Raw genomic sequence first — 14193 nt, forward strand, 5'->3', positions numbered from 1 at the left:
GCTGCCACTCCTTTGTCGGGAGCTGGACCGGTACCGCCTGGATCTCTGTGGCATTCAGGAGGTCCAGTGGACCGGCTCTGGCTCCTGCCACCATGAGGGGTGGACAGTCCTCCACTCGGGGCAGGAGACTGCTAAACAACAGGGTGTGGCTCTTCTTCTGAACAAAAGGGGGCGTGGGAGCGTGGCGGTGAGGTGTGGGAAGCTGTAAGCCCCAGGCTATTTTGGGCTCGCCTTCCCATCAACCAGAGGCGAGGAGTGGTGGTCGTGGTTACTTATGCCCCCACCGAAGACGAACATCCGTGGAGGGATGCAGGCAAAGCCGATGAGTCAGATGCCTTCTATGACCTCCTGTCACAGGTGCTGGCTAAAGTGGCCACTTGGGACAGAGTCATCTTGTTGGGTGACTTCAATGGCCGAGTTGGTAATGATGCTGGCACCTGGTTTGGAGTGATTGGAAGGCATGGGCCAGATCAGCTCAATAACAACGGTAGGAGGCTGCTAGATTGTTGTGCAGCCCATGGGCTTGTAATTACCAACACGCTCTTCCGGCATCGGCGCATCCACACAACATCATGGATGCACGCCGGGTCCAAGCAAGAACATCTGCTGGACTGCATAGTGACGGAACAGTAGATGCGAGCCCATGTCCTTGACACCAGGACCTACCATGGAGCTGATCTGACCTCTGATCATCGACTAGTCATCTGTAAGATGCGCCTGCCATTCTTCCACTCCAGTGGTGGGTGCACACCCAGGACCCCATTCAAACCCTCAGTGGCCTGGTCTTAGTTAGCTGATGAAAGTTGCAAGCGAGAATTTCATCATCGCTTGCAGCTGGGGTTGGCATCGTCCCCCACTCCTCCTGATGTCGAGGGTCAATGGGGGAGGTTTAGGACTGTGGCTCATGCAGCTGCAATGGCTGCTTTGGGTACGCGGTCCAGACCTCCCCAGAGACCCTGGCTGACAGAGGAGGTGTTCAGGTTAGTTGAGAAAAGTGATCCAATTTCTGACCCCAATGAACAGGTTCACAGATTTGCTGAGCATTTCTGTGAGGTTCTGGGGGAGGGGAAATCCCTCAGCCAGGAAAACATCATGGCACAAAGTGGGGATAACCCTGCTGAGGCTGCGGTGCCTCAAATATTGGAAGAGGTCACCCCCTGTGAGTGGCTGGCTGAGGTGCCAGCTGTTGAGGAAGTACTGAAGGCGATCCGGAGTCTGAGACCAGGGAAGGCACCGGGCAGAGATGATCTCCCAAGCGAAATGCTGAGGGAGGGTGGCGTTTGTGCACAGACTGCCCTACATGACATCATAACAACAGTCTGGACCACTGGACGGGTTCCGCAGGATTGAAAGGATGCCCTGATGGTCCCCCTCTTTAAGAAGGGGGGACCGCACAGACTGTAACAACTACAGGGGCATCTCACTCCTCAGTGTGCCGGGTAAGGTCCTGGCAAGGATTATTCAACATCGCCTTGCTAGGCACGCTGAGGAGAGGCTTGCGGAGCCCCAATGCGGTGTCAGGAAAGGGCGGTCCTGCACAGATGCCATATTTTCTGTCCGTCTGCTACAGCAGAGGTGTAGGGAATTCCAACAAGACCTACATTTATTGACCTAGTGAAGGCCTATGATACCATCAGTAGGCCTGGGCTCTGGGTTATTCTTCGTGCTTTCGGAGTCCCTGACCCTCTGCTCACGATCATTAAGGACCTTCATGATGGTGAGCGGGCCCGGGTAAAACTACGCGGCCGAGAGTCGGAGCCACTGGCTCCCACATTATTGAACATCTATTTCGACCACGTACTTCGTGAAGACTTCAATTGCTGTACCGGAGGAATTTCCATCTGGGCAGTTGGAGGCAGTCGCCCTCCAACAACAACGGAGGGCGGAGGAGCGACACTCACAACAACGAGCGGAGCGCCGGGTGGCTAAAGCACAGCAAGTTGGCACAGTAGGGGGCACAGGTGGTGCATCAGCCATTCATCTCGGTCATCTCGGTCAGTCGACCCGTGGCACCTGCTGGGTCTGCCCCGTGACCTCCTGCCAGCGGGCGTTCGACACTTCACGTGGCCTCAAGGTGCACATGGCCTGGCACAAGCGTCTTGGTGACGTCACCGCCACTTGGTGGCGAATGGCGGTTGTTGTTGTAGGTCGCGGTGGTGGTGATGTTGTTGATGGTGGTGGTAGCGATGTTGGTGATGTTGGTGATGGTGGTGGTAGCGATGTTGGTGATGGTGGTGGTAGCGATGTTGGTTATGTTGGTGATTGTGGTGGTAGCGATGTTGGTGATGTTGTTGATGGTGGTGGTAGCGATGTTGGTGATGTTGTTGATGGTGGTGGTAGTGATGTTGTTGATGGTGGTGGTAGCGATGTTGGTGATGTTGTTGATGGTGGTGGTAGTGATGTTGTTGATGGTGGTGGTAGCGATGTTGGTGATGTTGTTGATGGTGGTGGTAGCGATGTTGGTTATGTTGGTGATTGTGGTGGTAGCGGTGGTGGTGATGTTGTTGATGGTGGGGGTGGTGGTGATGTTGTTGATGTTGGTGGTAGTGGTGGTGGCGATGTTGGTTATGTTGGTGATTGTGGTGGTAGCGATGTTGGTGATGTTGTTGATGGTGGGGGTGGTGGTGATGTTGTTGATGTTGGTGGTAGTGGTGGTGGCGATGTTGTTGATGGCGATGTTGTTGATGGTGGCGATGTTGGTGATGTTGTTGACGGTGGCGGTGGTGGTGGTGTTGGTGGTGGTGGTGTTGGTGGTGTTGGCGATGTTGGTGATGTTGTTGACGGTGGTGGTGGTGTTGGTGGTGGTGGCGGTGTTGGTGATGTTGTTGATGGCGATGTTGTTGATGGCGATGTTGGTGGTGTTGGCGATGTTGGTGATGTTGTTGACGGTGGTGGTGGTGGCGGTGTTGGTGATGTTGTTGATGTTGGTGGTAGCGATGTTGGTGATGTTGTTGTTGACGGTGGTGGTGTTGGTGGTGGTAATGTTGTTGATGGCAATGTTGTTGGTGGTGGTGGGGGTGGCGGTGTTGGTGATGTTGTTGATGTTGTTGACGGTGGTGGTGGTGGTGGTGGTGATGTTGTTGATGGTGGCGATGTTGGTAATGTTGTTGACGGTGTTGGTGGTGGTGTTGGTGGTGGTGGTGATGTTGTTGATGGTGGTGGTGTTGGTGGTGGTGGTGTTGCTGGTGGTGGTGCTGGTGTTGGTGGTGCTGGTGTAGCCACCACCTCTGACGGCTGCCGGGAAGGGGTTAGCGAACTTCTCGCTGTACTCGGCTTCTGCCTCCGCCTGGTCCGCGCTGCCTCGGAAGATGATCTGCACCGCGCCCTGCGCGTCGCCACGGCAACAAGGAACACCGGTTACCGGCGGAGACGGAGGGACGCACGGGTTACCGTGGCAACGGGGGGACACGTTGTCACGGCAACGAGGGGGGGGGGGGAGACGCCGGTTATCGCAGAGACGGGGACACTGGTTGCCGCAGCAACGGGGGAGGACACGGTTACCGTGGCAATGGAAATACGGGTTGCCACGGAGAGATATGGGTTACTGTGGAGGTGGAAAGATGCCGATTACCCTGGTGGTGGCGGTGATAGTGGTGCCGATAGTAGTGGTGGTGGTGGTGGTGGCGGTGATAGTGGTGCCGGTAGTAGTGGTGGTGGTGGTGGTGGCGGTGATAGTGGTGCCGGTAGTAGTGGTGGTGGTGGTGGTGGCGGTGATAGTGGTGCCGGTAGTAGTGGTGGTGGTGGTGGTGGCGGTGATAGTGGTGCCGGTAGTAGTGGTGGTGGTGGTGGTGGCGGTGATAGTGGTGCCGGTAGTAGTGGTGGTGGTGGTGGTGGCGGTGATAGTGGTGCCGGTAGTAGTGGTGGTGGTGGTGGTGGCGGTGATAGTGGTGCCGGTAGTAGTGGTGGTGGTGGTGGTGGCGGTGATAGTGGTGCCGGTAGTAGTGGTGGTGGTGGTGGTGGCGGTGATAGTGGTGCCGATAGTAGTGGTGGTGGTGGTGGTGGCGGTGATAGTGGTGCCGGTAGTAGTGGTGGTGGTGGTGGTGGCGGTGATAGTGGTGCCGGTAGTAGTGGTGGTGGTGGTGGTGGCGGTGATAGTGGTGCCGGTAGTAGTGGTGGTGGTGGTGGTGGCGGTGATAGTGGTGCCGGTAGTAGTGGTGGTGGTGGTGGTGGCGGTGATAGTGGTGCCGGTAGTAGTGGTGGTGGTGGTGGTGGCGGTGATAGTGGTGCCGGTAGTAGTGGTGGTGGTGGTGGTGGCGGTGATAGTGGTGCCGATAGTAGTGGTGGTGGTGGTGGTGGCGGTGATAGTGGTGCCGATAGTAGTGGTGGTGGTGGTGGTGGCGGTGATAGTGGTGCCGGTAGTAGTGGTGGTGGTGGTGGTGGCGGTGATAGTGGTGCCGGTAGTAGTGGTGGTGGTGGTGGTGGCGGTGATAGTGGTGCCGATAGTAGTGGTGGTGGTGGTGGTGGCGGTGATAGTGGTGCCGGTAGTAGTGGTGGTGGTGGTGGTGGCGGTGATAGTGGTGCCGGTAGTAGTGGTGGTGGTGGTGGTGGCGGTGATAGTGGTGCCGGTAGTAGTGGTGGTGGTGGTGGTGGCGGTGATAGTGGTGCCGGTAGTAGTGGTGGTGGTGGTGGTGGCGGTGATAGTGGTGCCGGTAGTAGTGGTGGTGGTGGTGGTGGCGGTGATAGTGGTGCCGGTAGTAGTGGTGGTGGTGGTGGTGGCGGTGATAGTGGTGCCGATAGTAGTGGTGGTGGTGGTGGTGGCGGTGATAGTGGTGCCGATAGTAGTGGTGGTGGTGGTGGTGGCGGTGATAGTGGTGCCGGTAGTAGTGGTGGTGGTGGTGGTGGCGGTGATAGTGGTGCCGGTAGTAGTGGTGGTGGTGGTGGTGGCGGTGATAGTGGTGCCGATAGTAGTGGTGGTGGTGGTGGTGGCGGTGATAGTGGTGCCGGTAGTAGTGGTGGTGGTGGTGGTGGCGGTGATAGTGGTGCCGGTAGTAGTGGTGGTGGTGGTGGTGGCGGTGATAGTGGTGCCGGTAGTAGTGGTGGTGGTGGTGGTGGCGGTGATAGTGGTGCCGGTAGTAGTGGTGGTGGTGGTGGTGGCGGTGATAGTGGTGCCGGTAGTAGTGGTGGTGGTGGTGGTGGCGGTGATAGTGGTGCCGGTAGTAGTGGTGGTGGTGGTGGCGGTGATAGTGGTGCCGGTAGTAGTGGTGGTGGTGGTGGCGGTGATAGTGGTGCCGGTAGTAGTGGTGGTGGTGGTGGTGGCGGTGATAGTGGTGCCGGTAGTAGTGGTGGTGGTGGTGGTGGCGGTGATAGTGGTGCCGGTAGTAGTGGTGGTGGTGGTGGTGGCGGTGATAGTGGTGCCGGTAGTAGTGGTGGTGGTGGTGGTGGCGGTGATAGTGGTGCCGGTAGTAGTGGTGGTGGTGGTGGTGGCGGTGATAGTGGTGCCGGTAGTAGTGGTGGTGGTGGTGGTGGTGGCGGTGATAGTGGTGCCGGTAGTAGTGGTGGTGGTGGTGGTGGTGGCGGTGATAGTGGTGCCGGTAGTAGTGGTGGTGGTGGTGGTGGTGGTGATAGTGGTGCCGGTAGTAGTGGTGGTGGTGGTGGCGGTGATAGTGGTGCCGGTAGTAGTGGTGGTGGTGGTGGTGGCGGTGATAGTGGTGCCGGTAGTAGTGGTGGTGGTGGTGGCGGTGATAGTGGTGCCGGTAGTAGTGGTGGTGGTGGTGGTGGTGATAGTGGTGCCGGTAGTAGTGGTGGTGGTGGCGGTGATAGTGGTGCCGGTAGTAGTGGTGGTGGTGGTGGCGGTGATAGTGGTGCCGGTAGTAGTGGTGGTGGTGGTGGTGGCGGTGATAGTGGTGCCGGTAGTAGTGGTGGTGGTGGCGGTGATAGTGGTGCCGGTAGTAGTGGTGGTGGTGGTGGTGGCGGTGATAGTGGTGCCGGTATTAGTGGTGGTGGTGGTGGTGGCGGTGATAGTGGTGCCGGTAGTAGTGGTGGTGGTGGTGGTGGTGGTGGTGGTGATAGTGGTGCCGGTAGTAGTGGTGGTGGTGGTGGTGATAGTGGTGCCGGTAGTAGTAGTGGTGGTGGTGGTGGTGGTGATAGTGGTGCCGGTAGTAGTAGTGGTGGTGGTGGTGGTGGTGATAGTGGTGCCGGTAGTAGTGGTGGCGGTGATAGTGGTGCCAGTAGTAGTAGTGGTGGTGGTGGTGGTGGTGGCGGTGATAGTGGTGCCGGTAGTAGTGGTGGTGGCGGTGATAGTGGTGCCGGTAGTAGTGGTGGTGGCGGTGATAGTGGTGCCGGTAGTAGTGGTGGTGGTGGTGGCGGTGATAGTGGTGCCGGTAGTAGTGGTGGTGGTGGTGGTGGTGGTGATAGTGGTGCCGGTAGTAGTGGTGGTGGTGGTGGCGGTGATAGTGGTGCCGGTAGTAGTAGTGGTGGTGGTGGTGATGATAGTGGTGCCGGTAGTAGTGGTGGTGGTGGTGGTGGTGATAGTGGTGCCGGTAGTAGTGGTGGTGGTGGTGGCGGTGATAGTGGTGCCGGTAGTAGTGGTGGTGGTGGTGGTGGCGGTGATAGTGGTGCCGGTAGTAGTGGTGGTGGTGGTGGTGGTGATAGTGGTGCCGGTAGTAGTGGTGGTGGTGGTGGTGGTGGCGGTGATAGTGGTGCCGGTAGTAGTGGTGGTGGTGGTGGTGATAGTGGTGCCGGTAGTAGTGGTGGTGGCGGTGATAGTGGTGCCGGTAGTAGTGGTGGTGGTGGTGGCGGTGATAGTGGTGCCGGTAGTAGTGGTGGTGGTGGTGGCGGTGATAGTGGTGCCGGTAGTAGTGGTGGTGGTGGCGGTGGTGGCGGTGATAGTGGTGCCGGTAGTAGTGGTGGTGGTAGTGGTGGTGGTAGCGGTATGGTAGTGGTGGTGGTGGTGATAGTGGTGGTGGTGGTAGTGTTCATGGTAGTGGTGTTCATGGTAGTGGTGGTAGTGGTGGTAGTGGTGTTCATGGTAGTGGTGGTGGTAGTGGTGTTAATGGTAGTGGTGGTGGTGGTGGTAGTGGTGGTGGTATTGTAGTGGTGGTGGTGGTGGTAGTGGTGTTCATGGTAGTGGTGTTCATGGTAGTGGTGGTGGTAGTGGTGTTAATGGTAGTGGTGGTGGTGGTGGTAGTGGTGGTGGTATTGTAGTGGTGGTGGTGGTGGTAGTGGTGTTAATGGTAGTGGTGTTAGTGGTGGTAGTGGTGGTGGTAGTGGTGGTGGTAGTAGTGATGCTGGTGGTGCTGGTGGTAGTTGTGGTAGTGGTGGTGGTGAGTGGTAAGCGGTGAGGAGTGGTGAGTGGTGAGGATTGGTAAGTGGTGAGTGGTGAGCGGTGAAGATTGGTGAGTGGTGAGTGGTGAGCGGTGAGTGGTGGTGAGTGGTAGTGAGCTGTGAGTGGTGAGTGGTGAGGAGTGGTGAGCGGTGAGTGGTGAGGAGCGTTGAGCTCACCTTTGCCCCCATGACGGCGACCTCAGCGGTGGGCCAGGCGTAGTTCACGTCGCCACGCAGGTGCTTGGAGCTCATCACGTCGTACGCGCCGCCGTACGCCTACGCACACACACACGCATACACACACGCACACACACACAGATAGACACACACACACACATACATACATACACACACACACAGACGCACACACACACACATACACACACGCACACACACACACACACAGACACTCACACACACACACATACATACACACACACACAGACGCACACACACACACAGACACACACTCACACACAGACACGCACACACACACACGCACACACGCACACACACACGCACACACACACACACGCACACACACTCACAGACACACACACGCACACACATACACGCACACACACACAGACACACAGACACACACAGACACACACACATGCACACAGACACACACACACACGCACACAGACACACACACAGACACACAGATACATAGACACACACACAGACACACACACACACACACAGACACGTAGACATACACACACAGACACACACACAAACACACACACGCAGACACGTAGACACACACGCAGACACATAGACACACATACACAGACACACACACAGACATACACACAGACACACACACGCAGACACGTAGACACACACAGACACGTAGACACACACACACAGACACACACACAGACACACACAGACACACACATACACACACGCAGACACAAACACACAGACAGATGCCGCTGTAGTTGTTACAGACGGGGACCACCAGGGCATCCTTCCAGTCCTGCGGAACCCGTCCAGTGGTCCAGACTGTTGTTATGATGTCACGTTGGGCAGTCTGTGCACAAACGCCACCCTCCCTCAGCATTTCACTTGGGAGATCATCTCTGCCCGGTGCCTTTCCTGGTCTCAGACTCCGGATCGCCCTCAGTACTTCCTCAACAGCTGGCACCTCAGCCAGCCACTCACAGGGGGTGACTTCTTCTGCCAATATTTGAGGCACCGCAGCCTCAGCAGGGTCATTCCCACTTTGTGCCACGATGTTTTCCAGGCTGAGGGATTTCCCCTCCCCGAGGACCTCACAGAAATGCTCAGCAAATCTGCAAACCTGTTCCTGGGGGTCGGAGATTGGATCACTGTTTTTTCCTCTAATGATGGTAATAGGTGTGGCGCTGCAGGCTACTTTTTTGATGGAGTTAAATAGTGATTTGTGATCGCGGGCCACTGAGGCAGACTCCATCTCCTCAGCAACCCGCGACCACCACCCATCCTTGCAGCGCCTTACGGCTCTCCGAACCTCCGAGCGAAGGCTGCGGTAAACCTCCTCATTCTCTGACGTGGGATGCTGTAGGCGATGAGAGTGGGCCTGTCGCTTTTTCTCAACTATCCTGAACACCTCCTCCGTCAGCCAGGGTCTCTGAGGAGGTCTGGACCGCGTACCCAAAACAGCCATTGCAGCTGCATGAGTCACAGTCTTAAACCTCGCCCATTCACCCTCGACATCAGGAGGAGTGGGGGACGATGCCAACCCCAGCTGCAAGCGATGATGAAATTCTCGCTTGCAACTTTCATCAGCTAACTAAGACCAGGCCACTTTAGGTTGGAATGGGGTCCTGGGTGTACACCCACCACTGGAGTGGAAGAATGGCAGGCGCATCTTACAGATGACTAGTCGATGGTCAGAGGGCAGATCAGCTCCACGGTAGGTCCTGGTGTCAAGGACATGGGCCCGTATCCACTGTTCCGTCACTATGCAGTCCAGCAGATGTTCTTGCTTGGACCCGGCGTGCATCCATGATGTTGTGTGGATGCGCCGATGCCGGAAGAGCGTGTTGGTAATTACAAGCCCATGGGCTGCACAGAAATCTAGCAGCCTCCTATCGTTGTTATTGAGCTGATCTGGCCCATGCCTTCCAATCACTCCAAACCAGGTGCCAGCATCATTACCAACTCGGCCATTGAAGTCGCCCAACAAGATGACTCTGTCCCAAGTGGCCACTTTAGCCAGCACCTGTGACAGGAGGTCATAGAAGGCATCTGACTCATCGGCTTTGCCCGCATCCCTCCACGGATGTTCGTCTTCGGTGGGGGCATAAGTAACCACGACCACCACTCCTCGCCTCTGGTTGATGGGAAGGTGAGCCCAAAGTATCCTGGGGCTTACAGCTTCCCACACCTCACCGCCACGCTCCCACACCCCCTTTTGTTCAGAAGAAGAGCCACACCCTGTTGTTTAGCAGTCTCCTGCCCCGAGTGGAGGACTGTCCACCCCTCATGGTGGCAGGAGCCAGAGCCGGTCCACCGGACCTCCTGAATGCCACAGAGATCCAGGCGGTACCGGTCCAGCTCCCGACAGAGGAGTGGCAGCCTCTCCTCCGCAGTGAGCGTTCGAACATTCCACGTGGCCACACATAATGGCTTTTTGTTGTTTCTGGAGAAGCCCCGAGGGTGAAGATTCAATCTCCTGGCTCCACCAGATGGAGTCTGGCCAGGAGACGTCATAGACGCCTGTCCCCCCAGGGCCTCCGGCACAAGCTTGTTAAGTAGATATTTTAGACGTGGTTTAATGGTAATTTATTAAAGGTGGAGGGGTGAGCAGCCCCTCGCACCCGTCCAGAGGCCCCATTTAGTCGCTGTGGTGGCTACAGATGCCATGAGGGGAGAGGCCAATCGGAATTGTCCCTCCCCCCACGGCACTGCCCACCACAGCGTTGCCCGTCCAGCACCACCAGGGGGTAGGGGGTTGATAATTGTTTTTTTACCCTTCTGTCTGGCAACAAAACTGACACCTTTTTACAAGGAGTCATGTTTGCATAGACCACAATACCTGCAGTCATAATGCAAACAAAAAACACAACTCTGATTATGTAAGCACTGTCCTTGAAGTTGATTGGTCCACACCCGAGACAGCTTTCCTTAGAGCCTAGTCTCACATGGGTTGGACCAGATGACGATGTTGCCAGATAGAAGGGTAAAAAAACCAATTATACACACACACACAGGCACACACACACACAGGCACACACACACACAGGCACACACACACACAGGCACACACACACACAGGCACACACACACACAGGCACACACACACAGGCACACACACACAGGCACACACACACACAGGCACACACACACACACACAGGCACACACACACACAGGCACACACACACACACACAGGCACACACACACACACACAGGCACACACACACACAGGCACACACACACACACACAGGCACACACACACACACACACAGATACACACACACACACACAGACACACACACATGTGGGTGATGACCATGTGGTGGTGATTAGCGGTGAGTAAGTGGTGAGTGGTGGTGAGGCGCTCACCTTGCGAGTGATGAAGGTGATCTTGGTGAGTAGTGGTGAGTGAGTGGTGAGTGAGTGGTGAGTGAGTGGTGAGTGAGTGGTGGTGAGTGAGTGGTGAGTGGTGAGTGAGTGAGTGGTGAGTGAGTGGTGAGTGAGTGGTGAGTGAGTGGTGAGTGAGTGAGTGAGTGGTGAGTGAGTGGTGAGTGAGTGGTGAGTGAGTGGTGAGTGAGTGAGTGGTGAGTGAGTGGTGAGTGAGTGGTGAGTGAGTGGTGGTGAGTGAGTGGTGAGTAGTGGTGAGTGAGTGGTGAGTGAGTGAGTGGTGAGTGAGTGGTGAGTGAGTGGTGGTGAGTGAGTGGTGAGTGGTGAGTGAGTGAGTGGTGAGTGAGTGGTGAGTGAGTGGTGAGTGAGTGGTGGTGAGTGAGTGGTGAGTGGTGAGTGAGTGAGTGGTGAGTGAGTGGTGAGTGAGTGGTGAGTGAGTGGTGAGTGAGTGAGTGGTGAGTGAGTGGTGAGTGAGTGGTGAGTGAGTGGTGGTGAGTGAGTGGTGAGTAGTGGTGAGTGAGTGGTGAGTGAGTGGTGAGTGAGTGGTGAGTGGTGGTGAGTGAGTGGTGAGTGAGTGGTGAGTGAGTGGTGAGTGAGTGGTGAGTGAGTGAGTGAGTGAGTGGTGAGTGAGTGGTGAGTGAGTGAGTGAGTGGTGAGTGAGTGGTGAGTGAGTGAGTGAGTGGTGAGTGAGTGGTGAGTGAGTGAGTGAGTGGTGAGTGAGTGGTGAGTGAGTGAGTGAGTGGTGAGTGAGTGGTGAGTGGTGAGTGAGTGAGTGGGTGAGTGGTGAGTGAGTGAGTGAGTGGTGAGTGAGTGGTGAGTGAGTGAGTGGTGAGTGATTAGTGGTGAGTGAGTGGTGAGTGAGTGGTGAGTGGTGGTGAGTGAGTGTTGAGTGGTGAGTGGTGGTGAGTGAGTGGTGAGTGGTGGTGAGTGAGTGTTGAGTGGTGAGTGAGTGAGTGGTGAGTGATTAGTGGTGAGTGAGTGGTGAGTGAGTGGTGAGTGAGTGGTGAGTGAGTGGTGAGTGGTGAGTGATTAGTGGTGAGTGGTGGTGAGTGAGTGGTGAGTGGTGGTGAGTGGTGAGTGATTAGTGGTGAGTGAGTGGTGAGTGAGTGGTGAGTGAGTGGTGAGTGAGTGGTGAGTGGTGAGTGATTAGTGGTGAGTGGTGGTGAGTGAGTGGTGAGTGGTGGTGAGTGGTGAGTGATTAGTGGTGAGTGGTGAGTGAGGCGCTCACCTTGCGGGTGATGACGGTGATCTTGGGCACGGTGGCCTCAGCGAAGGCGTACAGCAGCTTGGCTCCGTGCCGGATGATGCCCCCATACTCCTGGCTCGTGCCTGCAACATCACCAACATCACCAACATCACCAACATCACCAACATCACCAACATCACCAACATCACCAACATCACCAACATCACCAACATCACCAACATCACCAACATCACCAACATCAACAACATCAACATCACCAACATCACCAACATCACCAACATCATCAACATCACCAACATCACCAACATCACCAACATCAACAACATCAACATCATCAACATCACCAACATCAACAACATCACCAACATCACCAACATCACCAACATCAACAACATCAACATCACCAACATCACCAACATCAACAACATCACCAACATCACCAACATCAACATCACCAACATCATCAACATCACCAACATCATCAACATTAACATCAACATCATCAACATCATCAACATCAACATCATCATCTTCAACATCACCAACAGTGTGGTGGTGGTGGTGAGCGTGGTGAGTGTGGTGAGCATGGTGGTGGTGGTGAGCGTGGTGGTGGTGAGCGTGGTGAGTGTGGTGAGCATGGTGGTGGTGGTGAGCGTGGTGGTGGTGGTGAGCGTGGTGGTGGTGGTGAGCGTGGTGAGTGTGGTGAGCATGGTGGTGGTGGTGAGCGTGGTGGTGGTGGTGAGCGTGGTGGTGGTGGTGAGCGTGGTGAGTGTGGTGAGCATGGTGGTGGTGGTGAGCGTGGTGAGTGTGGTGAGCGTGGTGGTGGTGAGCGTGCTGGTGGTGGTGAGCGTGGTGAGTGTGGTGAGCATGGTGGTGGTGGTGAGCGTGGTGGTGGTGGTGAGCGTGGTGGTGGTGGTGAGCGTGGTGAGTGTGGTGAGCATGGTGGTGGTGGTGAGCGTGGTGGTGGTGGTGAGCGTGGTGGTGGTGAGCGTGGTGGTGGTGAGCGTGGTGGTGGTGGTGAGCGTGGTGGTGGTGGTGAGCGTGCTGGTGGTGGTGAGCGTGGTGAGTGTGGTGAGCATGGTGGTGGTGGTGAGCGTGGTGAGTGTGGTGAGCGTGGTGAGCGTGGTGGTGGTGGTGAGCGTGGTGAGTGTGGTGAGCGTGGTGAGCGTGGTGGTGGTGGTGAGCGTGGTGAGCGTGGTGAGTGTGGTGAGTGTGGTGAGCATGGTGGTGGTGGTGAGCGTGGTGAGTGTGGTGAGCGTGGTGAGTGTGGTGAGTGTGGTGAGCGGTGTGCGTACCGGGCAGGAACCCCGGCACGTCCACGAACGTGACGATGGGGATGTTGAAGGCGTCGCAGAAGCGGACAAAACGAGCTCCCTTCACAGACGCGTTGATGTCCAGGCAGCCTGCGGCACACACACACACAGTCATACACACACACACAGTCAAACACACACACACAGTCATACACACACACACACACAGTCATACACACACACACAGTCATACACACACACACACACAGTCATACACACACACACAGTCATACACACACACACACACAGTCATACACACACACACAGTCATACACACACACACACACAGTCATACACACACACAGTCATACACACACACAGTGTACACACACACACACAGTCATACACACACACACACAGTGTACACACACACACAGTCATACACACACACACAGTGTACACACACAGTGTACACACACACACAGTGTACACACACACACAGTGTACACACACACACACACAGTGTACACACACACACACGTGTACACACATACACACACACACAGTGTACACACACACATATAGTCACACACACACACAGTGTACACACACACACAGTCATACACACACACAGTCACACACACTCAGACACACAGTGTACACACACACAGTGTACACACACACACAGTCATACACACACACAGTCACACAGTGTACACACACAGTCATACACACACACACACACAGTGTACACACACACACACAGTGTACACACACACACAGACACACAGACACACACAGTCATACACACACACACAGTGTACACACACACACAGTCACACACACACAGTCATACACACACACACAGTGTACACACACACACACACAGTC

General features: G+C 55.8%; 1 protein-coding gene across 1 annotated transcript in view; it reads right to left on the bottom strand.

The window, feature by feature from the left end:
* LOC144740383 (propionyl-CoA carboxylase beta chain, mitochondrial-like) overlaps positions 1–14193 on the bottom strand; it is a 72800-nt gene that overhangs the window by 2729 nt on the left and 55878 nt on the right. The window contains exons 12-15 of the mRNA XM_078623239.1: positions 13345–13452; positions 12071–12171; positions 7441–7539; positions 3226–3325 (exon numbers count right to left, since the gene is read on the bottom strand). Of these exons, the coding sequence (XP_078479365.1) occupies positions 3226–3325; positions 7441–7539; positions 12071–12171; positions 13345–13452 (408 nt within the window). The remainder of the gene's footprint in view (positions 1–3225; positions 3326–7440; positions 7540–12070; positions 12172–13344; positions 13453–14193) is intronic.

The sequence above is a fragment of the Lampetra planeri genome, unplaced genomic scaffold, assembly GCF_965212315.1.
Source record: "Lampetra planeri unplaced genomic scaffold, kcLamPlan1.2.h2 scaffold_210, whole genome shotgun sequence".
Lineage (NCBI taxonomy): Eukaryota > Metazoa > Chordata > Hyperoartia > Petromyzontiformes > Petromyzontidae > Lampetra > Lampetra planeri.